Source organism: Lampetra fluviatilis, chromosome 43 (genome assembly GCF_964198595.1).
Source record: "Lampetra fluviatilis chromosome 43, kcLamFluv1.1, whole genome shotgun sequence".
Classification (NCBI taxonomy): Eukaryota; Metazoa; Chordata; class Hyperoartia; order Petromyzontiformes; family Petromyzontidae; genus Lampetra; species Lampetra fluviatilis.
Genome location: NC_136317.1, coordinates 8,882,450 through 8,910,422, shown reverse-complemented (window position 1 = coordinate 8,910,422; position 27,973 = coordinate 8,882,450). Strand labels below are relative to the sequence as shown.

At 50.0% G+C, this 27,973-nt stretch overlaps 1 protein-coding gene across 1 annotated transcript; it reads right to left on the bottom strand.

Annotated features, from left to right (window-relative positions):
* Positions 1-72: 72 nt before the first annotated feature.
* On the bottom strand, positions 73-27,704 carry FAM124A (family with sequence similarity 124 member A). Its single transcript, XM_078876028.1, has 4 exons — positions 27,321-27,704; positions 20,946-20,980; positions 14,729-15,843; positions 73-1,942 (listed from the first exon to the last, which is right to left on the bottom strand). Exons 1-4 carry the CDS (start codon positions 27,584-27,586, stop codon positions 1,346-1,348), a joined length of 2,013 nt encoding a protein of 670 aa, XP_078732154.1. The 5' UTR covers positions 27,587-27,704; the 3' UTR covers positions 73-1,345.
* Positions 27,705-27,973: the final 269 nt, after the last annotated feature.

Sequence of the window (27,973 nt, the reverse complement as noted above, 5' to 3'; positions counted from 1 at the left end):
CTGCTCCACCCACACTCACCATAAACACACACAAACAGTACCGTAATGACAATCCCTATTATTAATGTTTTACTTTTATTTAAATCTTTTAAACTTTTTATTTTACTTTACAGTAGTTCTTTTTTATTCAATGTACGAAAATAACCACAATTCAGAGTAAAATAAAATCCACACCTAGGAGAGGAGAACCACACCTCTGCTGCACAGGTAGCACGTCGAACCTACTTGCTTTTCTGCCTCCTATAGGCTTCGCTTCCACTAGCGGCATCACAGCCCGTCGCTGGCACTGCCCCTGTGATGCCAGCGCCCGCGCTCACTACTGCTGCATGGGCTTATGCTGCAAATGCCGGGGTTGGTGAATCGTGCAGAGAAGGGAGCCATCATGCGCCGTGGTGGAGAGATGTTAAATACCTCGCCTGGTATGCAGGAGGACATGAATTCGATCCCAACCCTGACGCCTGCTATATTTTTGGAGTTTGCATGTCTCTCCCCCCGTTTTTTTCGGGTTCTCTAGTTTTTTCCTCCACATTTAGAAACATATGTTTCGAGTATTTGGCTGCTATAAATTTTCAACGTGATGATAAGCAACTTCGTTGAACTATCATTTGTGGCCAGGTCGCTTCTGAGAAAGAGCTACATAGCTTAGTTGGCTTTACCTGGTAAAATAAAAAAGTTTAGTAAGACTCACATCGAGATGGCGTCGGTGAGTAAAGCAAGCAGGTTTCTGGCCGGCTACGGGTTTATTAAGATCCCCATCGTGTCGGTTTTCTCCGCGCACTCCCGTTTCCCATCAGGCGAAAGTAATTATCATGTATAACGATGGCAGTAGCCAGGCCATAAGCCAGCAATATCAACAATTGTCCAAGCTCTGTAGTCCTCTATATATTTAGGTGTTTTCAGTCAATGAAAGAGCGATTACACATTTTATATGCAACATTTGTCGGTGCGAGTCGATTCTCATGCTAAAGACGCACACATTAAAGCTGTGTGCGTAGAGGAATTAACTACCTTCCAATCGTGGTGCCTTCGTCTGAGATTCAGGCATTACCGCTAGAATCGTACGAATTATAAAAGGCCACTTTAGTGAGGCTCTCTGAGCCTCATGTATTAACACCCAGCCGTAAGTGCCCTAAATATGCCAGAGCTTGACTCTATGAGCTCAAGATAATCACACTGAACCTTAAGAACCCTAAAGATGCACCAGTCTGGCTCAATGAACGTCCAGCATTATCTCTGCCAGCAGTAGCAGCAGCAGAGAAAGAGCGACCTCCCACCAAGTGAAGGACGACTGTTGCGGTCTTAATAACTGCGAGAGTTCCCTCCCGCGGTGCCCCTTCATCTCCATTCAAATAAAGAACTCCTGCTCGCCCGCTCCGCTCTCGTTGAGGGGCTCGGCGGTGGTGGTGGCGGTGGAGAGCAACTCGGCACGGCTCGCGACGCGCGGGTGACGAGGGTGGTGAGGGTGGGATGGGTGGGACAGGTGGTGCGGGTGGGATGGGTGGGATGGGTGGGACGGGTGGTGAGGGTGGAATGGGTGGCAGGGGTGGCGCGGGTTCGATGCGGGCACGTGGCGCCCATGCGGCCGCCCGGCCGGGCCCCGTTCCGCCGCTCCGCCCCGGCCATCGTGGACCTCAGCGGGCCGGAAGCGCAGCAGGGTGGTGGCGCCGAGTTTGGCGCCGAGGTTGGCGCCGCCCGGCATCGCCACGGCGCTCCCGATTCTAATCGGGAGTCCCTCGTCGTGTGCTCCTCTATCGCCGTGGCAACGGCGGCGAGGACCGCCGGCGCGGTCGCCGTCGAGGCGGCGCGGCGTCGGGCTGGGACTGGGGCTGGAGGCGGAGCTCTGCGCCGGGGATGGAGTCCCCGTCGTGGAGGTGATGTCATCGCGGGAGACCCCGCGGGGGAGCGAGCGGCGTGTCTGGAGAGGCGGCGTCACGAACGCATTCTGGACACACGCGGACACGGACGCGAGGGTCGTGACCCCAAAAAATTGGTGTCCGCACCCGGCACACAATCGCGGCTCCAGTTCATATCCAGGGCAGGTACTAAAATAAAAGATGATGATTTGTTAAATATTGCACGACCAAAATGTGCACACTATTGTTGATGAGTCTCAGATACTCCACCATCATCACAATACACAAGTAGAGACAGTTATACTGGTAGGAACGAAGTGGACCAGACCACCAAGAGATTAATGTGTCCGTCCGTCCGTCCGTCTGTCCGACAAGATGGCCGCCCGCTCCCCCTGCGATCTGTGAACTAAACAAGATGGCCGTCGCTTCCGGCGCCTCACGGCGAAACTTTAAACTTCGCTTCAAATTTACTTTACTGAAACGCAGCACGTTTTTTTAACACAGAGACAAGATACATTTATATTAACACAGACACGAGATACATTTAATCGCCTTATTTGCGAGGCCTACTGCAGAAAAGGCATCGCGAGGCCTACTGCAGAGAAGGCTTCGCGAGGCCTACTGCAGGGAAGGCTTCGCGAGGCCTAGTGCAGAAGGCTTCGCTAGGTCTACTGCAGAGAAGGCTTTGCGAGGCCTACTGCAGAAAAGGCATCGCGAGGCCTATTGCAGAGAAGGCTTCGCGAGGCCTACTGCAGGGAAGGCTTCGCGAGGCCTACTGCAGAGAAGGCTTCGCGAGGCCTAGTGCAGAGAAGGCTTCGCGAGGCCTAGTGCAGAAGGCTTCGCAAGGCCTAGTGCAGAAGGCTTCGCTAGGTCTACTGCAGAGAAGGCTTTGCGAGGCCTACTGCAGAAAAGGCATCGCGAGGCCTACTGCAGAGAAGGCTTCGCGAGGCCTACTGCAGGGAAGGCTTCGCGAGGCCTACTGCAGAGAAGGCTTCGCGAGGCCTAGTGCAGAGAAGGCTTCGAGAGGCCTAGTGCAAAAGGCTTCGGGAGGCCTAGTTGAGCAGGCTTCGCGAGGCCTAGTGCGGCAGGCTTCACGAGGCCTACTGCAGAGAAGGCATCGCGAGGCCTACTGCAGAAAAGGCTTCGCGAGGCCTACTGCAGAGAAGGCTTCGTGAGGCCTAGTGCAGAAGGCTTCGCGAGGCCTACTGCAGGAGGCCTCGTTTGGAAATGAAAGACTACGAGTCTTTAAATCTCACAGCGTTTCTTGTCAAAACAAACACTTTTAATTAACGTTACACTAGAATACATTAATTTTTTCTTTAACTCCTCTATACCCGGTCGAAATCCCTGTACCGGTACTAAGTATTATTCCTACCAGCCCACCCCGCAGGGTCCTGTTTGTATCTGTTTCTGTACATAAAAAAAAGACAAAACTAAAAATCTAAATACACATCCCATTAGCCACACGGACGTCCTGGAGTGCATTTGTTCAGCAGCATTGGTTCAATGTAGGCAAACTCTGGAGCGGTTTGAACATTAATAATAACAATGCACCTTGTAAGAGGCACTTTATATTTCACAGACACAAATGATTATGACTTTTAGGTGCCGAGCCAAGCTCAATATTACTTGAAACCAGGCAAGAGCAGTGGAGGGTTTAAGAAAGAGCCTTTAAGAAAGACATGGGCCTTTAAAACAGAGATAGGGCCTTTAAGAAGGAGATGTGGCCATTAATACATATTTGGGCCCTTTAACAAAGAAATGGGCCCGTTAAGCAAGAGGTGGGACCGTTAAGAAAGAGACAGAGCTTTTAAGAAAAAGGTGGGACCTATAAGAAAGGGGTGGGGCCCTTTAAGAAAGAGCAAGAGCGTCTCGGTGTCTTTTAGAAGTCTGTGGGGATAGCACACAGCTGCTGCTGTGAATGTGCAGTAGTTAGCAGCAGCGGCCGGACGGTAATGATACGATGGTGATTATGGGACAGTGATGATGGGACGGTGATGAAGGGATGGTGGTGAAGAGACATTGATGATGGGACGGTGAATATGGGATGGTGGTGAAGGGACGGTGATTATGGGACATTGATGATGGGACAGTGATGTCCGTGTTCCAGACGGCGGGGGCTGCCACGGAGAAACGGTGCCTGGCAGTGACCATTGTCCTGCTCCTTAGCGTAGAGAAGAGGAGGAGGGAGGAGGTTGTGACTCTCATCATCAGAAGTCAAGTTTGCTCGTACCAATGCTGGTGAACTGCCTGATATTTCAAGGCAAGGGACCCTTGCAGTTTAAAATGGGTGCTAGTCTCAATACAAAACAGGCATTCCTCGCATAACACGCGACATGCGTTCCTGAAAAACAGCTCACAAGTTGAATCGCGTTGTGTGAATCCTCTTTTGATGTACATGTTATAAGGGGGGGTGGATTACCGAACAAAAATTCATATAATTTCCTTTATTAACAAATAATAATACAAATACTACTTACAAAGATTACTTAATAAGGATTAACTTCAGGGCTTCCTTTACGCTTCCGTGGGTTGCTGCTTCTACTCAGATGTACGGCGGCTGAGCCCAACCCGGGACGCTGAAGTGCTGCCATGACGCAGTGACATTACAATTTTTTTTACTTTGATTTGTTGTCATCGAAAATAATATTTTTTTTATTCAGAAAAATGAAACTTTACAAGTGTTTTTTTTTCGCGCGCCCGTAACTGTAGCGTAAGTGCGAAGTATGTCCCTACAAGATGAATCATGAGGGGCGCAACTATAACAGCTTAACAAATATAACTACTGAGCGTCGTCTGCTGTGGGGAATACGAGTAACACAATCGAAATAAGCAATCAGACGAAAAACGTCGCGTTGTGTAAATAGAAACTTTTTTTTGCGTGAAAAAAAAGACACGTGGTAAAGAGGCGTTATGGCCTCCTTATTTGTTGTGTTACTCATGTTCACGACAACGACGCCGAATGATTACACGGTGTAACAATTGTTTTTGTTCCTGGGTAGTAAGGGTTATTTCCTAATTGCTTGTGCCTAAAAAGTACAGAAAATGGCTATTATTCCCCTCAAACTTTGCTTTTGTGACAAGGACAGTGATATTTTGAAATTTACCTATTTTTGCAGAACATTCCAGATAGATTCAGTGCTGAGTAAACTTGGAGTAACTTCTAGAACATTCTAGGACTTTTCAGTAATATAAATAGTAGTATAAATACAGGGGCCTGAAGCCCACCAGTTCAGTTTAGTTCCAGCTGCCTAAGTGGATACATGTGAAGTATTGGAAAATGACGGCAGGAAACTCCTTGACGGGAACACACTTCTTTTATTAAATCTTGACTTGTAACGATACAACGCGTGGCCTCTCTTCTTCACAATGCGGTCACCATACAACAGTACAACTCGTGACCTCTTCTCTCCGCCTTACGCTTCTCTCGACTCTCGTAGATTCTGTGCTGCTGGCTCTCTGTGCCTCGTGTAGACTCCGCGCCTCGGCTACACTCTTCTCTCGTCTCGTGTAGACTCTGCGCCTCTGCTACACTCTTCACTCGTCGCGTGTAGACCTTACGCCTCTGCTACACTCTTTACTCGTCTCGTGTAGACTTTACATCTCTCTCTGGCTACACCGTATGCATACTCGGCTCGTGTAGACCTTCCTCTCTCTCTGGCTACCCCGTATGCATACTCGGCTCGTGTAGACCTTTCTCTCTCTCTGGCTACACACTATACATCACTCAGCTCGTGTAGACCGTTCTCTCTCTCTGGCTACACACTTATACCTTACTCTCCTCTACTCTCCATTACTCTCCTCTCCTCTCCATTACTCTCCTCTCCGGGCTCTATCTCTGCACCTTCGTCTTCATTCTTAGATGGTTCCACTTCTCTCCCCTACTCCTCTGTGCATCATCTTATATATCTCTTCCTCCCGGGAGACGGAGCGGATGCGGACCTCAACGTCGGCACCGCTCCTCAGTTACCCAATCACCACGCGCTATCTCTACGATCCGTTTCCGCCCAGCGCGTGTTTCCACTCCTCGACCAATCACACCGCGCTGCCACCCGATCACTCCCTCTCAGCGCGTCACCGGCACACAGCCAATCAGCAGCACTACCCCCACCCGCGCACTGACGCCTGCTCCTCCCCGTCAGCGCGCGTCACCACACACACACGTACATACGCGCTGGCACATGACGTACACACCCAGCGCGTATCACCACTACACATGTCTGCATTTTTCTGAGATGGCATCAAGATGCTGCAAGCATCCGGCAGACGCATTTTGCTATGTCTGCGGCCAATTTATCAAGACAAGAGCGAAAAAGTACTCTGTGGAAGCATCTGCTAAGATGTGTGAGGCCTACAAGGCATATTTCAGCATGCTTGTCAGGGATCAAGACAAACCCTGGGCACCTCATTTCACCTGCGAGCAATGCAAAAAACTCTGGAAGGTAAGATGGACAATTGTTGCTCGGAATTTAACGTGAAAAAATGTGTTAACATTTTTAAAATTGTAAGTTTTTAATTTTAAAATGTTTTACAATTTTCAATGTTATTTAAAAAAAGATATCATGTATCAAAAATGTTGCGAGAATCTCTTACACATTAGTCATGGGTGAAATAAATGTATTTTTGTAGGATGGTACAGAGGGGAAAAGAGAGCCATGAAGTTCGCTATCCCAAGAATTTGGCGGGAACCCACTGACTGCTACTTCTGCATGGTGGACCCTTACAAACGTTGGACTGGCAAGAATGCACCTGCTATCACGTATCCGGACCTTCCTTCATCCGTCGCCCCAGTGCCACACTGCCATGAGCTCCCCGTACCCACTCCTCCGAAGAGGGAGCAGCCGTCTTTAGAAGACAGCAGCAAGCCAGAGAGCGAGGAAGACGTTGTAGATCCAGATGACAATTTCAGAGGTGGAGCTGAGGAGAGAAACCCATACTACCCCAACCAAGCAGTGGAACTTGTTGAATAAAAGTGTGCAAGTCGCAGATCAAAGGAACCATCACCAACCTTTTTGCAGCTTCTACACCCGTTAAGATGGGTTCTGCTTCTGCCACAATGTGACCAGTCTGTTTGAGGCAATCGGAATCGCCTGTAACCAGAATGAGTGGCGCCTCTTCATTGACAGCTCATCCAGGAGCAGCAAAGCCGCGCTGCTCCATAATGGCAACAAGTACCCGTCTCTTCCCCTGGCTCACTCGATGCACCTCAAAGAAGATTACAACAGCATCAAGACCTTGCTGGATGCCTTGAAGTATGATGAGTACAGCTGGGAGGTCATTGGAGACTTCAAAATGGTGGCATTCCTGATGGGTCTCCAAGGCGGTTTTACCAAGTTTCCCTTCTATATTTGCCTTTGGGACAACAGGGACACCAAGGCGCACTACCACAAGCGGGACTGGCCACAGCAGATCGAGTTCTCTGTGGGGAGGAACAACGTCAAGTGGGAGCCACTGGTGGACCCCCGGAATGTGCTCATGCCACCACTGGACATCAAATTAGGCCTTATGAAACAATTTCTCAGAGCTGTAGATAAGGAGTCGGCAGCCTTCAAGTACCTTCAAGACTTCTTCCCTAAGCTGTCTTAGGCAAAGGTCAAAGCCGGTTTCTTTGTCCGACCACAGATAAAGAAGATCCTGGAGTGCAATGAATTCCTCAAGCTCACTAATAAAGAGAGACGGCTTGGGACAGCTTTGTCGCAGTGGTTTGTGGCTTCCTGGGCAATCACAAGGTCGAAAACTATGTGGAGCTGTAGGATGTCCCCCAAAGTCCATATCCTTGATGCTCATCTTGATAAATTCAAGAACATGGGAGCGTACTCGGAGCAAGGCGAGCGCTTCCACCAGCATCTACTGGACTTTGCACGCCGCTACCAAGGACAGTATAATGATAACATGATGGGAGACTACATTTGGGGGCTGATTCGTGAAAGTGATTTACAGTATAATCGTAAATCTCGAAAAACTACACACTTCTAAATCGTTTGTAGTCATTTTTGTATTACTTTAGTATAAATACATGTTAATATTGATTCATATGTAGTTTTTTTCTGACTTTATGTGAACGAATGACACAAATTCGCCCGTTTTCTCATTGAAAATAGGTACATTTTTAAATATCACTGTCCTGGTCACAAAATAAACGTTTGTGGGGAATAATAGCCATTTTCTATACTTTTTAGGCATAAGCAATTACGAAATAACACTTACAACCTAGGAACAAAAAATGTGTTACATAGTATTATTTTGCATGTGGTAATTACCCACCAGTCGCTGTTTTTTTTGTGGTTCTGGTATTGAGAGCGTCTCGTTTTACGTGAATTCATTAAATGTCCCCACGCAGAAAATGCCCGGAAGGAGGCGGCGCAATGTCGTCGCGTGTCGGAGAATGGCCCGTGGAAGAACAAGTCGCAGAACTACTCCTGGAGGCCCCCCTTTCTTTAGTCGCCTCTTATCCACACGCACTAGGTGGCACACCTCACAAGCAAAAGGATTTTGGCCACCCTAAATCGAAACCAAACATTTAGATCGTTAGAGCTAAACAAAAAATGAATTAACTGAACGACAATTGAATGCGTTGGGGGTGTTTTTGGTGCAATCATTGGTGACCAGGTTGAGTCTATGGATCTCTATGTAAGTCTATGGATCTCTGTGTAAGTAATTGATGACCAGGCTTTTAATCACAGCCCAGCCTATGTAAGTCTATGGGTCGCTGTGTAAGTCTATGGATCGCTGTGTAAGTCTGTAATGACATCGGGGATGTCTCTGTGTGAGTCTATATGTTTCCGTGTAATTCACTGGTGACGCGGTTTGATTCGCGGGTGCCTAGAACCCTGATTTGAACCCAGGATCTCAGCTTCTCTGGCACATTATGAATCGACCAGCCGCACAATCTCTTGCTGTTCCAATTCTAACAACAACAGCAGCGACTATTCAGCTCTTAAGCGGCGGTGACGTCACTGTAACACTGGTGCGCCAGGCTAGGTGCACCTTGAGGCCAAACGAAGTGTCAATGGCTCGCAGGCCGACAAAGCTCACAATTTGTGGGACAATTCTGAGTGACACTCCTCTAGGTGGCGAAGGTTCACAATGAGATAATGAAACGTCATTGATTGCCCATTCTCAATCCAATGGTCACTGTGTCGGTCTTATGGAAGTTGTTTGACCATACTTCGCCACCCTGGTGAGTGCACAGGCTAGAGAAGAGATGGACTGATGTGGTGCAGAAGGATATGGTGCTGAGTGGACTTGCCAATGACTGGTACCAGCAGTGTCAAGATCGGCCTCTGTGGAGGAGGCTCGTCAAGGACGCTACTGGGCAGTTGGAGGCAGTCGCCCTTCAGCAAAAACGGAGGGCAGATGAGCGACGCTCACAATAATGAGTGTGTCTAAAGCACAGAAAGTTGGTAGAGTTGGGATCACAGTTGGTGTATCTGCCAATCATCTCAGTCAGTCAAACCATGGTACCTGGGTCTGTCCCGTGACCTCTTGGCGGTGAGCGTTCAACACTTCACATGGCCTTAGAGTGCACATAGCCTGGGACAAGTGCCGTGGTGACGTCACCGCCACTTAGTAGTGAACAACAAATATGATTTGAAGCTTTCGTGACTGCAGGAGTCCATACTCTTTGGTTCTTTCGGTAAAGTCACATAGATAGGTTCAAAGAAAATAACAATAACAGGAAAAAGTTTCCTGATGACGACCGCTTGTGTTGCGATCGGAACGTCGTAGTTTTTTGTTATTTTCTTTGAACATATCTACGTGACTTTACCGAAAGAACCAAAGAATGTGTGTTCAATGATGTGAGCCATTCCACAGCATACAGGGTGGGGTGGTAGCTGAGTGGAGTCCAGTTGTTCCACCAGAAAACGCTACACACACTACACACGTTAAAAAGATCCCCCGTATAGCCTTAACAGACTTTTGGGGCAAGTGCTGTTAGCGAGTGACTATGAAAGCCGACACGGCACAAGAGGGGATCGGTGGCCAACATCACGCCCGACCGCCTTTGTCTCCCGAGTGCCTATATTTACACATCCCACCAGCTACTCATTTGTGGCCGAGTCGACCTAGGGGAAGTCCAGGACCGGTTAAGATATTCGTCACCGATGTTGGCCGCGAGCGAGAATCGAACTTGGGTCGTAGGGTTCGTTGCGCAGCGCGCCATTCCGTTACAAACACACGTACACTACACACACGCACACACTAAATGCCACACACACTGCACACACTGCACGCCCCTTCTCCCATGGATTATGCGGTGGCATTAAAGGGCGAGATCTCTTGGAAACAGACGAGGAGTGTTTGCCCAGCTTTGGAGGTGGCGTGGAGAGGGGCAGGCATGGCTGGGGGAGGCGGAGGAGAGAGGAGCAAGCGGAGTGGTTGGTGGTGATGCATGGTGACTTGGGAGGGGAGGACTTGGGCGAGAGAACTAAGGAGAGGAGAGCGCGAGAGAGGAAATGAGCGAGAGAGAGGCAGCGAGAGAACTAAAGAGAGGAAAGCGAGCAAGCGAGAGAGCCATATAACTAAGGAAAGGACAGCGAGAGAGAACGAGCGAGAAGGGAGTGTGGTTTGCGAGTGGCCACGGGAATGCGGGATGCATTCACAGGCTCGTCACGGCTCGTTATAACGCTCGCAACTGTCGCTGTCCCTTTCTCTCCGTGACGTTCACCCCCAACGTTCGGGACGGGACCCCCACAACAAGAATCCACTCCGTCCGATTAGAATAAAAACCACAACTCACAGGTTAACACATTATTAGGAGTAGTAAGGCTTTCGTGACCAATATTATCCATAATAGATGGGTTTTTTTTGTTATATCGTGAAAATATGTTTCGTGAAACCCGCCACCACCCGACACAGCCAATTAGTAAAGTTTGTCACGTAAACAATGCAAATGTGTTTGACGACACATTCGTATTTACGCGATCTAACCCCAAAAGAGAAACTTCTCCTCTCACTCGGCAGATGAGTCGCCTCCGTCCTATGCCTGTCCCTCCACGTGAGAACAATCAAAGCACAACGTCATTGTTCACACATCCCGTCGGCCACGACCTCCCCCCCCCCACTGGGGAGTGCACAATTAGAGCCCGGTTTCGATATTCAGTGGTGTCTGCTTCAAGCGACGCTGGTGAACTGCCCAGTTCGATTTATAGGCGAGGTGACCCACTCACTGTCTCCGTTGATCGATTCTTGAGACATAACATCTGAGGAGAAATGATGGCAGACAAACAAAACGCTTCTCATTAACAAACAAAAAAACTTCGGAGATTCATGAGCCATGTTCAACAGGGTCCGCTGTTGAGGACTGCGCCTCTCTGTCTCTCTGTATCTCTCTGTGCCTGCGGCCCTGTGTGTCTATGAGTGTCTCTGTGTCTCTGTGCCTCTGTGTCTCCGTGCCTCGCTGCGTCTATCTGTGTCTCAGTATGTCTGTCTTTCTGTGTCTCTTTGTGCCTGTGTACCTCAGTGCCCTTCTCTTTCTCTATGCCTCTCTGGGTCTCTGTGTCTGTGGCTCGCTGTGTGTTTCTGTATCTCTCTCTCTATCTGTGCTTGTGTCTCTTTGGGTCTCTATTCATGTGGCTCTGTGTCTCTGTGTGTTTCTCTGTGTCTGTCTCTGTGTCTCCCTGCTTATCACTGCGTCAATTTCTGTGTCTCACTGTGTATCTGTGCCTCTCTGTTGTCCGTGTGTGTCTGTATGTGTCCCTGCATCTCCCCCTGTGTCTCTCTGTGTGCATCTCAGTGGCCCTCTGTCCACACCCGGGGCTCAGGGTGACCACAGCGCGCCCTGTGGATGTGCACAGTGACAGAATCGCGTCATTGCACGCAGTCCCAAGCCGGACTCACTGGTGACCTCAGGGTCCGCCCGTTCCCCCCATTCCTCCACACTGACACTGCTGCTGGTGATGGAGCGGCTGCCGTCTGGCTCGTCAAGATGAGCAGATGATACAAACATAAATAAAGTATTCCGCCGTTAGTGGAAGATGTCTAATCAGAAATTAGTCGGCTCCTATCGGTCACGTGCCATGGGGGTAACGGTTCGTGGTCAATGCACATTTGAAGAAACTTTCCACAGTAGCAACCCATCGGATAGAGAGCCATCGTCATCACCACCTCATTCAATCTGGAAATGCCATCTATTTTCTGATACGGAGCACTCGTGTCATGTCACACAGAACCCCTGCCATGACCCTGCAACACGGAGAGGCCTTGCAACATCGGGTACAGAAGCATTGCAATACTGAGGCCTCGTCTCATCCAGTACGGATCCTCATGTCACCTGGTAAAGAACCATCACAACGTCTTGCACTGAGCTCTCGTCTCATCTGAAGATAAATCCTCAATTCGTGATGGTGTCTAAGTTTGGCTCAGCCAATGTATCGTTGCTCTGCTTGCTGCGACTCTCGTTACTACGGTCACCCTCTCACCATCGAACGGCCACCTCCCTGTCTCTCTGCTGCTCTGATTACTACAAAGACCCCCGTATAGCCTTAAGAAACTATAAATATTTTTTATTTTACAAAGTAAGGCCCACTGAGCTATATAGCTCTTTTTCAGAAGTGTCCTGCCAACAAACGATAGCCCAACGAAGTGGCTTATCACGTGGGAATTTAAGAGCAGCCAAATACTCTAAACGCACGTTTCTAAATGTGGAGGGAAAACCCGGAGGACCCGGAGAAAGACCACAGGGAGAGAGAGACACCGCAAACTCCAAATATATAGCAGGCGTCAGGGTTGGGATCGAAACCACGACCTCCTGTATCCCAGGCGAGGTCGTTAACATCTCGCCGCCGTCCTTGTTAGCGAGCACCTAATTAAACTTCACAATTGTTTTGGGTGTTTTTTTTCTCTCTCTCTCGAGCGCGTAAGTGTGAAGCGCGCAGTGTCAGTGTGAAGTCCCCGACAAGATGCACATCGCGTAACCGCGAGGCACGCCTGTACTTGGTGGTCCAGATGTCTTGTGACCGCCCATTTAAACCTTAACAAAAACGTAATCTTTTTTTTAAAGTGAGGTGTATTCAAAACAGATATTAATATGCAAAGGGTAAAAAAAACAATGTTAGGAGTCAATTACTTGTGGGTCACAAGACATCTGGACCGCCCTGTATATGTATATACAGTCCCACCAGTGGTTCTCAACCGATGTTGGCTACTGCTGTACCCCTCCCGTTGAGTTTTGTTTCAACCGAAGAGTAAACTCCCTTGCCTGACCCAACACGGTTCTGAGAAATAAATGTATGAATAATGAACGTCGACATGTTAACGAATTGTCCATTGCGTGAGGTTATCCTAACTAGCGAGTAACCGAAAGCCGAATAAAATACAAACTCAACGGACGCTCTGCATGCATGAAAGAATTTGTTCGCACTCGCTGGTTAACTCTTATCAACCGCATTGTTTACGATCAGCGAGTTTATAAAAAGTATTTAATATCGTTCTAGGTTACCATACGCATTTACATATTATCGTAGTGATGTTATATTGGCAGATTCATACGTGATTATTCACCAATGATTCCCACGTACGATATACTTTCATCCTAGATTAGAAGTTTTCGTGACTGCCGGGATCCATACTCTTTGGTTCTTTCGGTAAAGTCACGTAGGTAGAAAATAAAATAAATTCAATCACGACGTTTCAGGCGCTTGTGTTGCGCCTGAAACGTCGTGATTTAACTTTTCTTATACCTCCATGAGGTATAAAAGAAGCAAAGAGTATACTTTCACTCATTTATAAATCACCTCACGTACCCACCCCCCCCCCCTGGGACATTGCCACGCGTACCCCCAGGGGTCCACGTACCCCCCCATTGAGAACCACCGCTGTAGCACAAAGACAAAAGATCCTCCTTGTAAATTGCCAGGACAAGGGCTGGGCGCAAAAACAACGGGAGGTGTTGTTATCGCAATGACGTGGGGAGTATTCCACTCAGATTATCTCATCGGGAACGCCTTACCTTTCTTTAACCACACACGCAGGCAAAAAACAACACAGTCAAAACACGAGAATGATTTTACCAAAAAGATCTTCACAATAAATCATTTCCTGCTGGACGGGGGGGACATCGCCCTCACTTCTCCAGCCGCACCCTCCCCCCCTAGCCCCGCCCCTTACCTCGTTAATCCCCCCCGCCCCCATGCCCCCCCGCCCCCATGCCCCCCCCGCCCCCATGCCCCCTTGCCCCTCATCACAACATCAAGAACACGGTACGGGGTTTTGTTGTTGTTGTGAGACCCCAGTGAGATAACTCACGGCCTTGTCACCCACGCGGCCTGCCACACACAAGACTACATCACCCCCAGACCCCCCGATCCACCACCAGCTGCCCTCCCATCTCACTCCACTCCCCTCCATGCACTCTCTTATGTCTCCACTCTCATCTCACTCCACTTCCCTACTTCTCCCCTCCTTTCTCACTCCACTTTCCTCCACTTTATCTCAAACCTCTCCCCTCTCATCTCACTCTATTCTACACAATATTTGCTTCACCCATCCTTCGCTCAGTGGGAGGTCGCTCATTCTCCTCTGCTGTCCCCCAGGGTTTGAAACTCCCTTCCCCCAGCACCTCCGTGCTGTCGACTCCCTGCCACTTTTCAAGGTCAGTATCAGGGCCTTCCCACTTTTCTCCTGCCTACGACTGCATCTTTCCAAATCTAGTCCTGGATCAACGACAAGATCGCACTCACCCCTCTATACCCGCACCTCCGATTAGCACGGTTGGCTACGTACGGTACGAAATAAGTTCAACACATACACACATACATACTCGATCCGATGCTGGACCCCTCAATAGTGCGTCCTTCGATAGTGAATCCCGCGATAGTGGATCTATCCAAAGTGGATCGCTGATACGGGATCGCTGCTGGTGCTGGAGGTCTCACCTGCAGCAGCAGTAGGAGCGTGCGCCCGCTCGGGTCCTCCGCCTGCCAGCGCACGCCACTCAGCCGAAGGAGGCGCGCGCGGCGCTGGCAGGGCAATGCCGCCAAGGCAGGCACCCTCATCTCCAGGTGGGCACACGGCGCGGGCGTTGGCGGCCCGGCCGGCACGGCCTCGTCGGCACGCAGCAACAGCTGCACTCGCAGCCCAGGGCCGGCGCTCAGCTCGCGGCTCCAGCAGCAGCCGGGGTTCGGCAGGGCCGCGCTGCCACCGTCCAGGAGGAGGCCGTAGAAGCGAGCGAGAGGGCCCAGCTCGCTGGGGCCGCACGGGAGGACGTAGAGCAGTACGGCCGTCGGCTGCTCGAGATGGTGGTGGTGGTCTTGTTGGTGGTGGTGTTGTTGGTGGTGGTGCGGGTGGCGGTGGAGGCTCGGATCTTGCTTGGCTGCCGCGCACCGGCACGGCACTCGGATGACCCAGGCGGGGGAGTCGAGATCCCCGAGCGAGAAGAAACGGCAGCGGTAGGGGCAGCGGCAGCGGCGGGATAATCCAGCGAGCTGCTGCTGATCACCATCATCATCAACAGCAGCAAGATGTTGATCGTGTTGCTGGTGCAAATTGTGCTGCTGTTGATGGAAACGATAACTCTGTGTCTGTTGTTTGAAATCATAGTTGTCGAGTTCCTGCTGATCACTGAACAGACTGCGCCGATGCAACAGATGCTGCTGCTGCTGATGGCGGAGATGCTGCTGCTGCTGCTGGCACCGATGTCGCAGATCGAGCTGGGCCACGGGCCTCCAGGGAGGCCGCGAGAACAGCTCCATCAGGGCCTCCACATCAGCCGCCTCCACCGCCGTCAGCTCCACCAGGAGACGGGGCCGGGGCGAGGCGGGGGGGGCCCGAGGAGGGGGCACGGCGGGGTGGGCCCGAGGGGACACGCAGAAGGGCCGCAGCCCCGGGCACAGGAGCTCCGCGGCTGCGTTGACGGCCGCCTGGAGGCGCGGAACGTCGCGCGGCGCGGCCAGGAGGTGCAGGCACACGCGGTAGGGGTCCCAACCCCACGCGGGGACCCCACACCCAGACCTCCCCTCATCCTCCTGCTGCTGCTGAAGGGGACCCTCTCCTGTGTGTTGGGGGGGGGGGCAGTAGTTATGGGGATGTGATGTTGGTTGTTGCGATGGTGATGTTGAAGACATCATCTTTACTTTATTTAAGACCGTAACTGGAAGACATAATTCTGGAAAATATCCTGATGAAGCTGGTTGTAATCATGCGCCTCTGATTAGCGCGGTTGGCTATGTACGGTGCAAAGAAATTCAACATATATACATACAATCACCAGAGAAAATGTTGTACTCAAATAAAAATGTTGTGGGTTTACTTTCCAACACACAGGTGTGCTCAAGTAGTAACTAATTGGCATGTTTTGTTTACGTGACAATCCTTACTAATTGGCTGTGTCGAGTGGTGGGTTAACGACACGTTTATAATTCCGTGATCTAACAAAACCTTTATCATGGAGAGACGGAGAAACACAGAGAGACACTGAAACACAGAGAGACACCGAGAGGCACAGGGACACGGACAGACAGAGTGCAATAGAGGGGCACAAAGAGGCACTGAGAGACACAACGAGACAGAGAGACGCCGTTGAATAAAATCTGGGCTCGCTCACCACCACCTCGCGTGCCGTGCCCATGCAGACATTCGTACGCTATCGCGAACAGCACTTGCCCCAACGGTCTGCCAAAGGCTATCCGGGGGGGTCTTTGTCTGTGCAGTGGTGGATACGTTTCATTCCTTGGCTGCCTGCCACGCCGCTTTTATTGTTGACCATCGCCCCATCGACCCTTCCAGCCGTGACACCGTCCTGCCCAAGCAGCCCACACTCTCTCTTTGCTGAACAGTTGGAATGATGTCATTTATCTGCGCATGATTCTCATTGCAATTCCAGGCGTGCGTCTCTCCGCTCTCGTCGCTTTACTTTTTTAAGGTTGTTTTTTTTCTTCCTGCAATTATTTTTTTGCGTAGGAAGGCCTTCATCCAGCAGTGCATTAACAAAAGAGCCGAACATTAATAGAGTTACGTTGATGGGAGTACTTTGGACACGCAACAAAGACAAAGATCTCCCTTATAGTCTTAACAGACTTATGGGGAAAGTGCTGTTAGCGAGCATCTATGAATGCCGGAACGGCACACGAGGGGGTGGGTGACCAGCACCACGCCCGGTCGCGTTTGTCTCTCTAGTGACGATGTTTATGCACCGCACCAGGTACTCATTTGAGGCTGAGTCGACCTAGGGGAGGCCCAGGACCGGTTCAGATAATCGTTAATGGTGTTGGTCGTGAGCGGGAATCGAACTTGGGTCGTCAGGTTCATAGCGCAGCGAGCTGGCCGCTACACTACCGCTCCCCACAAACACACAGACACACACAGACACACAAGTCTCCACGAGTAAACAAGCTATCATCTGGTGATGCTGTTGTTGCTGCGTTGGCAGAGGGTGCAATAGGCACATTCAACAATAAAAAATAATAATTCAACATTCGTCAAATAACGCTGGGGTCTTAAAAACTGAAGAAAACAGTAAACAGTAGGCAACGTGTCGGGCAATGACTCTTATTCACAGCACATAGAGAGGCCAGAGAGGTAGAGGGGATCATCAAAGTTTGAGACTGCACCTTGACACCATGTGCTCTAAAGAAGGGCCATTGTTCAATACGTCGGAAAATTATTTACTTTTCTTTCTTGTCAAAGTGGCAGTGTTATTGACGAGTGTGTCAAGTATTTGAGTCTCCACTGAGTCTCAAAACCCAGTTTCCACGACGTCAGCACTTGGCCAGGTCTATTTAAGCGATGACGATGTCTTGGTGCCTCGTCATCATCTCTAAACGTATGTTAAAAAAAATTCCAGAATAAAGAGATCAGCCTGAACAGGTGATATGAGACTGGGTATGTGAGAATAAAGCTGTACAGTTCTTTTTCAGAAACGACCTGGCCACAAATGATAGCTCAACGAAGTGGCTGATCACGTGGATATTTATTGGAGTAGCCAAATAACTCTATACGCACGATGTTGATTCTAAATGTGGAGGGAAAAACTGGAGGACCCGGAGAAAAATCCAAAGTCAAAATATACAGCAGCAGGAGTCAAGGTCGGGATCAAACTCGCGACCGACCTCTTCCATACCAGGCGAGGGATTTAATGTCTCGCCACTGCGGTGCTACGGAGGAGCGACGGGAAAGAGTGGAGGGGCGAGGGAAGAGGAGGAGAATGTATAATAGAGAAGAGGTGAGCTGGTTGTGGGTGCCCGAATGAGTGAGTGGCTGATGTCAATTCCAAGGTCGAGAGAGCTGAAGTTTGGCACAGCCGGAGTGAAATCTACACTTATAACCAAACTAATTATTTGGTAATGCTCCTGCTGCCGCCAGGCGAGGTAGTCAACATCTCCTAGCCACCGCGGCGAGATTGTTAACTCGTGCAAGCAGTGTGTGGACGCCAAAGTGCCGCACGTGGAATCTGGACACTTGCGAAAAAGACATTCACAGCTCATCGGATTCCTCCAGAGCCCCCTCAATTAATGAATTCGACGGGGCCCCTCTCCCCTCCCTCTCCGTAACCTCCCCGGAGCCCCGGCCGCGAGCAGGGGGGGCGGCGGGGGGGTGTAACGCTGCCTACGCCCACTTCCTCAATAATGGATCGCATCTACCGCAAGCAGGTGGCGTGATGGGGGAGCGCGGGTGTGTGGGGGGGGGGTCATGGCGGGTAGAGTTACTACGAAACAGGTAACATGAGTTCAATTCTCGGTCACGGCTAATATCAGTGGCGAGGAGTGATATCTGCACCGGTACGATAAGCGCCCCCTCCCCACCTTCTTCATCAATCCGCACTGATGTCCAGTGGTGGCGCCTTTAGGTGATACGACAATGAAGGCTCACATTTAGAACTCGATGGATTGAACATTTTTATACGTGGAGCCAATTCCATATCAAGCACTGTATTATGGTTTGTTGCCTTCCCCCGCACCTCCGATTGGCACGGTTGGCTACGTATGGTGCGAAAGAAGTTAAACGTACACACGCACGTGAAACATCTAGTTTTGCAAGGGTTCTCCAGCGTAGCCATCGACTCACGCATAGCAAACACGCATAGCAAACACGCGATGACCCCGTGTATGCAAACATTGCCAAATCTATAACATGCACATTTCGAATTCACAAGGAAAATCACCACGGGCTGCACACTGCATTAAGCCGGGCTGTGGTGGTTGAGCACGTGGCCTGTAACCCAGCACAGTAGCGAGGGTTGGTGGATCGCGCACAGATGGTGTGAAACTCCCTTCCCGTGGGCATTGAGGAGATGCCAATACCCAGACTCTGCCAACAGAAGGTGGTAACAGCAAAGTGTGCACTCCACCTGTTATATCTGTGTGGGATAGAGTGTTTCCCCCTCGCACGTGTGCGGTTTGTCTGGGTGCTCCGGTTTCTTCCCACGTGTATAAACATTTACTTAATTGGTCGATAACACCTTGACAAAGTCAGTTCTTTACACCATTGGAACCTCATTTGCCAGTAAAACATATGATAATTGTTTTTTTACCCTTTTATCTGGCAACAAAACTGACACCTTTTTTACGAGGAGTCATGTTTGCATAGACATTATCAGAGTTATGTTTTTTGTTTGCATTATGACTGCAGGTATTGTGGTCTATGCAAACATGACTCCTCGTAAAAAAGGTGTCAGTTTTGTTGCCAGATAAAAGGGTAAAAAACCAATTATCAAAGTCAGTTCTGCTATAACGTGTGTAGCTTCCATAACGCCGATTGGATAAAACGTGATAAGTGTATTAGGGAATACAGTTTCTATAACGCGGATGAGAATTTGACTTAACGCGATTTAGTGAACGGAACCATGTCGAGCGAGTAGGAATAAGAGGTTGTAATACGTCTGCCTTGGTGTAGCATCGCACAGGGCATTGGGATGCTGTCTCATTCTTTGTTCAGCCTGCATACGTATCTCACGCATCATCGCGGACTGTGCATTGACCCTCTAATATATATTATTTATGAGAACGTGGTGTTCTTCAGGAACGCAACTACTGCATTGTAGGAGAACAGTCTGTATAGAGGATCGCGGAGCTCGGATACCTGTGAGCACCGGCTCCTCACCGCGTGGACGCTGCCCCTCCCGCTCACCTATGGATCACCATCGCACCTCTGAGTCGTCCTCTCTCTCTCTACAAGAGCGAGGAGCGAATGTCGTGCGGCGACGTTGAGTTACAAGTTGAAACTATTACTAACGTTGTTATCTCCATATATATAAAAGGCAAAGTTGTGATTATGTGTGTCTGTTCAAAATGTTTAGCGTACTTCCCGACATGCAACAAACTTAAAATTTGCCATGTGAGTACTTTCCAGACTGTACACCATGCAAACATTATAAAAATACACTTTTGTGGGGGGTTTTTTTGGGGGGGGGGGGGGAGCTCAATAATGCATATATTTTTTGCATGGCAAGTGAACTGTGACGTCAAATCTGTCATGTGACCCGCGCATGTGGAAGCGTAACGCATTGTAGTGTAGCGGGTAGCGCGCTGTGCTACGAACCCGGTGACCCGAGTTTGATTTCTGCTCACGGCCACCACCGGTGACGATTATTTTAACTGGGCCTCCCCTAGGTCGACTCAGCCTCAAACGAGTAATTGGTGTGGTGTGTGAACATTGCCACTGGGGAGACAAAGGCGGCCGGCCGTGGTGAATCCAAGTCCCGGGCGAAGCCGGGTAGTAAAGCTAGTGCATAATAAAGGGTTTTTTTTTGCGTTAGATCGCATAAATATAAAAAGTGTAATTAAACCTGCCACCACCTGACACACCCCATGAGTAAGGTCTGTCACGTGAACAAAACGTGGCAATTAATAGTTCAGCACACCAGTGTGTTGGGGATTAAACCCATAACATTTACAATTTTGAGTACGACGTTTCACTGGTGATTACAACTAGCTTCATCAGGCGATAGCCAAGATTGTTTATATTTACACATGTATATTTATGCGATCTGACCCCCTAAAAAAACCTTTATGATGGATAATATTGGTCGTGTAAGCCTACGTGTTGAACTGAATATCACATATTATTGTAATTAACTCGCGATTATAATTAGCAGTAGTAATGGGATCCGCAACGTGCGTGTGTAGATGCTGAATGTGCATTGGGAGAGCAACTCACCACTCTCCAAGGACGACGTGCGACTGCAGTCCGAGCTGCAATAGTATAAACAACATGGGAAGGGGAAGAGGAGGAGGAGGGGGAGGTTGGTAAGATCGCAGCCAAAGCAAACAGCACAGGGCAACGCGCGCGGCACACACACTCACAGGACACGGGGTGCAGTGTTTATTATGATTATCGTACAAGTACTGAACCCAGCGAGCCGCCTCGCATTCATTTCAGACCACGGCTACCCGTCGGTGGCGAGCGATATTTATTGTTGAAAGCTCATTTGTTTCAAACCGCTTTGTGTGCTTTAGTTTGTCGTCCTTCACCCGCATCTCCAATGAGCACGTTCGGCTACGTACTGTGCGAAATAAGTTCAACCCACATAAATGTTTGTACGTTTTCTATAAGGCGCAGCAGACCCACGCCGCATTCGCCAGTGGTGGTGAAGTATGGTCAAACAGCACACCCCCCCCCATGACCGATACAGTATGGCAAACCCTCCATTCAGGAGTGGATTGATAGCGGTCTGTAAAGTAACACAGACAACAACAGCGGTGGTGCTGCCGAATCGGTAATACAGTTTGTTCAACACAGTTTATTTGCACGATGACCTAACCCAAAATAAACAGATCGTGAAGTTGGCCGTGAAACCCTTCGTACGAAAATAACATTGAGCTAATTATTACTACTCATTGCACTTGAGCTAAAAGTGTGATTGATACAGCAAGCGTGGTCTGTCGACGATCGTGTGAGCACGGCCCTCCGGTTTACTGGCAGTCGCTACTGAGGTCATCACAGGGTCACCGCAGCCAGGCATCTCCGATGCTTCGCGGTGCCAGACACGGTGCTACACGGGGTGTCACGCGCGGTGCCACACACGGTCTGTGTGAGATGGTACCATGGTGGCAAGGAGATGTTAACTACCTCGCTTAGTATACAGGAGGCCGTGGGTTCGATCCCGACCCTGATGCCTGCTGCTGTATATTTGGAGTGTGTGTGTCTCTCTCCCCGTGGTCGCGTAGATTTGCCTCTGGGTCCTCCGTTTTTTTCCCTTCCACATTTAGAATCAACTTCAAGAATTTAGAGTTTTTGGCTGATATAAATTCCCACGTAATAAGCCACTTCGTTGAGCGATCATTTGTGGCCAGGTCGCTTCTAAAAAATTAGCTACTTAGTTCAGTGGGCCTTACCTGCTAAAATAAACATAGTTTAGTTTAGATAGGTGAACTGTGTAGCAGCGTGCGGCTTCTCTGGGACTGCCAACGATGCCCCCAGTTGATAGATCATCGGCTAATTCCATCATCATCAGCAGCAACCCACAATCATCATCAGCAGAAGCAGCAGCAATAGAAGCGACCCGTCATCACCACGCACCCTGTAGTCTAAACTCGTACTCATGATGACGAGGATGATTGATGTCTTGAGAAGCAATAATAACTGGGTAAATTATTAATCAAAACCAAAAACGGCTTCGAGTTGAAAATGTACTGCTGCTGTTGGATTCCCAAATGTGTGACACATCTCTGGACAGCACTGATGTCTCCACACACACACAGTCCCTGCAGCACGGGTGTCTCCATACACACACACAAAGACAAAGATCCCCTGCATAGCCTGAACTGACAGCTTGGGCAAGTGTTGTTAGCGAGCACCGATGAAGGTCGGCAAGGCACACGAGGGTTGGGTGGACAACACCACGCCCGGCAGCCTCTGCCTCCACAGTGGCACCGGGTACTCATTTGAGGCTGAGTATCTCCACACACACTCGGGGTCCCTGCAGGGCAATCCGCCGCTGCAGCTCCGTGTTTGTTGACACCGCTGTCGACGCGAGCAGTGCGAGCGAGGAGCCCTTTGTGCGTCTCAGCTCGGAGCACCGTGGCCCGCGCTTCGTTTGTTGATTCGCAGCGGCGCCTTCGAACGCGGCTCAAAGCTCAGCCGAGCGCGCGACGGTTCAGGCAGGGGCCTCCATGCATGGCACGCAGCTCGCACACATTCAGAGTCGGAATCTTCATTTCGACTGCAGGAGGAAGCCGGTGAGCTGTGAAGGTCTTTGTCACAGATGTCCAGATTCCCCCCGTGCGGCACTTTAGCGTCTACACACTTAAGCACAGATCCATAGACTACTTACACAGAGACCCATAGACTAACACAGACGCCCATATAGACTTACACAAAGACCTGTACACTTACACAGAGACCCATAGACTTACAGAGATATATAGACTCACACAGAGACCCATAAACTTACACAGAGATCCATAGACTTACACAGAAATCCATAGACTCACACAGAGACTCGTAGACTTACACAGAGACCCATGGATTTACTCAGAGATCGGTAGCGAGATGTTAACGACTTCACCTGGTATACAGTACGTTGTGGGTTCGATCCCGACCCTGACACCTGCTGTATATTTGGAGTTTGCGTGTCTCTCTCCCTGTGGTCGTGTGGATTTTTCTCCGGATCATGCGTTCGAGTATTTGGCTACTGCTATAAATTTAGACGTGATAAGCCACTTCGTTAACCTATCATTTGTGGCCAGGTCAATTCTGAAAAAAGAGTTACATAGCCCAGTGGGACTTACCTGGAAAATTAAAAAAATAGGTTTAATGAGTTTTAGCTGTTGGCGAACACCCATTAAAAAGTCGAACGATTTCGTCCCCAAATAAGTACTAAGGCATTGACGCTCATCTCCTGTTGACTGTTTAAAGTAACTTTACAAGAATATTTCTTGTAGGTCTGGTCAAGGGTTAGAGGCCAGAATGCTGAGCCGGCACCGCTGCGATCTTGAGTACGAATTCAGGCAGCCACCCGTGATTAAACTGGGTCATCAGTGACTTACACAAGAGACCCACAGACTCGCACTGAGATCCATAGACTTACACAGAGACCCATAGACTTACATTGAGATCCAAAGACTTACACAGAGATCCAGACTCACATTGAGATCGATAGACTTACACAGGCACCCATAGACTTACACAGACACCCATAGACTCACACTGACATCCATAGACTTCCACATAGATCCATAGACATACACAGACACCCATAGGCTTACACAGAGACCCATAGACTTACACAGAGACCCATAGACTTACACAGAGACCCATAGACATACACAGAGACCCATAGACTTCCACAGAGATCCAGACTTATACAGACACCCCCATAAACCCATAGATGCACGTAGACTGGGCTGTGGTTAAACCGGGTTCTCTAGCGTAGCGAGTTGATGGTCAAATCTGTAAATCTCTCTAAACCGGGTCAAGCTTCCCGTAAACCACGTGACTCCTGTGTGTGGCCACCCACACTCTGTCCCCCTCCCCTCTGCGCCGCCCCCTGTGAGAACAGACGCCGCTCACCCTCCTCCGTGTGGCAGCGTCGAGGCCCTGATGTAGCCTCCTCTCCCCCCTCATCTCTCCTGACCCTTTGGCTCCTTGTCCTTTTCCACCCTTGTCCTCTTATTTCCCACGTTCTTCTCTGTTCCCTTTCATTGTCCCGTGCATCATTCACATCCTCGACTCTACTCCCTTTCCCGTGCTGTGGTTATAGATACTTCGGGTTAGAGATGGTTCCATCCCCGGTTACCAATGACTGCACACACATTTAAAAATAAAACCCCATTTGATGTTGAACACACCGCACCAAAGGTGCTCGCTAATGTTGTTTAGTTTGTTGTCCTTAACCCACAGCACCTCCGATTAGCACAGCTGGTGCGAAAGAAGTTCAAAATACACACAGGTCCATGATAGAGTTTAAAGATATCACGAGCGTAAGATATCAACACCGCCACTAAGTGGCCGTGACGTCACCGCGGCGCCTGTGCCAGGCTACGTGCGCATTAAGGACACGTAAGATATCACAACCCCGCTGACTAACGTTGGCAGTGGTTGGAAATCAAACTCAAGGTGATGGGGTTGGGGGGGGCGGAATTCACAGCGCAGTGTGCTAACTGCTGCGCCACCGCTCCCCAGCGTGGGAGACGCGCTGGGATGGGATGGTGGTCGTGGGTGGGGGTGGGGGGGATGGAGTCGTGGGTGGGGGGGATGGAGTCGCGGGTGGGGGGGATGGAGTCGTGGGTGGGGGGGATGGAGTCGTGGGTGGGGGGGATGGAGTCGCGGGTGGGGGTGGGGGGGATGGATTCGTGGGTGGGGGGGATGGAGTCGCGGGTAGGGGTGGGGGGGATGGAGTCGCGGGTGGGGGGGATGGAGTCGTGGGTGGGGGTGGGGGGGATGGAGTCGCGGGTGGGGGGGGTCGTGGGTGGGGGTGGGGAGAGTCGCGGGTGGGGGTGGGGATGGAGTCGTGGGTGGGGGTGATGGGGTCGCGGTTATTTTGAGAGGCGCAGGAATCTGCCGCGATTCGGACCGCGTTGTTTCAGCTGCGCGCTCCACTGACAGCGGCCGGCAGTACATCCATCACTACAGTCTACACACGTGTTGTATACTGTATGTCACTACAGTCTACACACGTGTTGTATACTGTATGTCACTACAGTCTACACACGTGTTGTATACTGTATGTCACTACAGTCTACACACGTGTTGTATACTGTATGTCACTACAGTCTACACACGTGTTGTATACTGTATGTCACTACAGTCTACACACGTGTTGTATACTGTATGTCACTACAGTCTACACACGTGTTGTATACTGTATGTCACTACAGTCTACACACGTGTTGTATACTGTATGTCACTACAGTCTACACACGTGTTGTATACTGTATGTCACTACAGTCTACACACGTGTTGTATACTGTATGTCACTACAGTCTACACACGTGTTGTGACCGTGTTGTGAGCACACTGCGTCTCGTGACAGCTGAACGCCGTTCAGTCGGCCGGACTAAAAATGAACGCCTCCCCATACCTTCAATGACAAAACAACAGCTTTGTCATTGAGCTCTGGATGAACCCTTCTGGTGAAATAAGTAATATTTTAAAAAAAGTTAAAAAAAAAACACGCTTTAATGAAATGTACCCAACTCGTAATGGCAGAACTCCAGGACTCCAGGAAGTGGCCACAGCGTAAGGGGCCGTGGTGATTTACAGCAAACGTCAGTTGAGCGTGGACAATTAGACCCAAGCCGAAACACAACATGTAAAAAAGAATGTCTAAAAATATGTTTTTTATATTGTCATCAGTATGACATACGTATACCAAGTTTGCAGTCGATACCACATTGGGAAGTGGGTAAAAATTGAGTTATAAGATTTGAGGATACAACAACAACAGACAAAGTGAGTTAAATAAAAACGTGTAAAAATCCCCTTGTAGGCTCACGCGTGGAGGCAATCTCCCATTGGAACACGAAATCAGCTGTTCAACACGTTTGATTTATCGGTACAAATCTGGACAGCAAGGGGATCAATCTCGAGCGGAGGTTCTTAATCTGGTGTGCACGCGACCCCTTGGGGTGCGAGATGTCCTTTCTGGGGGTGCCAGACATGGCCAGATTTCCTTTTTTCAAGGAAAACAATCGAAATACAAATTAAGCACGGGCACATAAGTCCTACTTCATCATCAAACCTACGTATTTATTAACATTATATAACAAATACGAGATTGTGAACTAAAGGGGTGCAAGGCTGCAGTGAAGGTTAGGAACCACTCAATTCGACACTTGCACGCGGTCAGGAATTTAAAACATCCTCAAGTCCAACTGGACAGGTTCGATCCCTACATTGCCCGTGAACGTATGCAATCTTCCTGAAATGACGCGCTCTTGAAGAAGGGCCATTGCCCGAAACGTCGCCCCACGCAGTGTTGTTATTGAAGAAATTGCCGAGTAGTTTGATTGTTAATTGTCCTTGTGCCACCACTGCCAATGCAGCAGCAACAACATCGCCATAATTAGTTTACTCTCGATGTGTGAATTGAAACCGACGCACGCATCACGAAGTGGATTCAATAAAAAAAACAGTTCAGCAGGAAACATTGTTATAATTTAATTCTCATTCGGCCCCGTGGTATATAAAGTTCTGTCTCCAACTCTTATCCACTCTACCTCTCTGGCCTGTGTTCTATGAACAAGGAGCATTGCCCAAAACGTCGCCAATGATTATACATTACAAAACAGTCGTTCGTTTTGAAGCCACACGTTGTTTTTGTGTTCAATGTTTTTGTTTCTATCCAATTGAGGAATTAAACCATGGTTGGAAGTGGTAATGATGATGACGGTGCTGATGATAATGGTGATGGTGGTGCTGACGATAGTGGTGATGATTGATAATGATAGTGGTGATGGTGGTGATTATGGTGGTGCTGATTATTGTGCTGCTGCTGCTGATGGTGGTTGCTAGTGTTGGTGGTGCTTAAGATGGTGATGTTGATGATGGTGCTGATGATCGAGGTGCTGATGATGATGCTGTCCTGCTCACCTGCTCGTGTCGAGTCCACTATCTCCTCTCTCATCAAACTCGACCCCCATCGGGAGCCCAGAACCCGGGCTCCCGGGGGCTCGACCCCACGCGCCGCTCCTCCTCCTCTCCCCGAGTCCTCCGGCTCCTGTCCCAGCCCCTCCGGCCCCTGTCGCAGCTCCTCGGGGTCCTGGCGCAGCTCCGCGGGCCTCCGTCTCCGCCTCACGGCGGCCGTGAGCGCGCAGCCCCGTGGCCGAGTCGGCGCCGAGACATCGCGAGAGCCGCATGACCCTGATGGGTCTCGGTGGACCGGCGGGGCACGGACTGCTGCTCCTCCTCCCTTCTCGTCGTCTCTGGTGGGGACCCTGAGGTCGGCGAGCCGAGACAGCCGAGCCCAGGGGGAGTGCTGGTGGCGGGGGGGGGCTCCAGAGTGGAGCGGGGGGAGGGGTCAGAGGGAGGAGGTGGGGACGGGAGGGGGGTGGGGGGTTGCGAGTGGTGCAGGTGGAGTTTGAGTGCCCGCTCACGGCCAACACCAAGTGGCGATTATCTGAACCGATCTTGGGCCTCCCCAAGGTTGACTCAGCCTCAAATGAGTATCTGGTGCGGTGTGTAAACATCGCCACTGGGGAGACAAAGGCAGCCGGGCGTGGTTTGGCCACCCACCCCCTCGTGTG

Coding starts and splice junctions, on each gene's coding strand:
- FAM124A (XM_078876028.1), bottom strand. CDS start 27,586: ATGCGGCTCTCGCGATGTCTCGGCGCCGACTCGGCCACGGGGCTGCGC. Junction 20,981..27,320: donor AGTGGACTCGACACGAGCAG/GTGAGCAGGACA, acceptor ATACTATTGCAG/CTCGGACTGCAGTCGCACGT. Junction 1,943..14,728: donor CGCTCCTACTGCTGCTGCAG/GTGAGACCTCCA, acceptor GCGTGTGTCCAG/AATGCGTTCGTGACGCCGCC.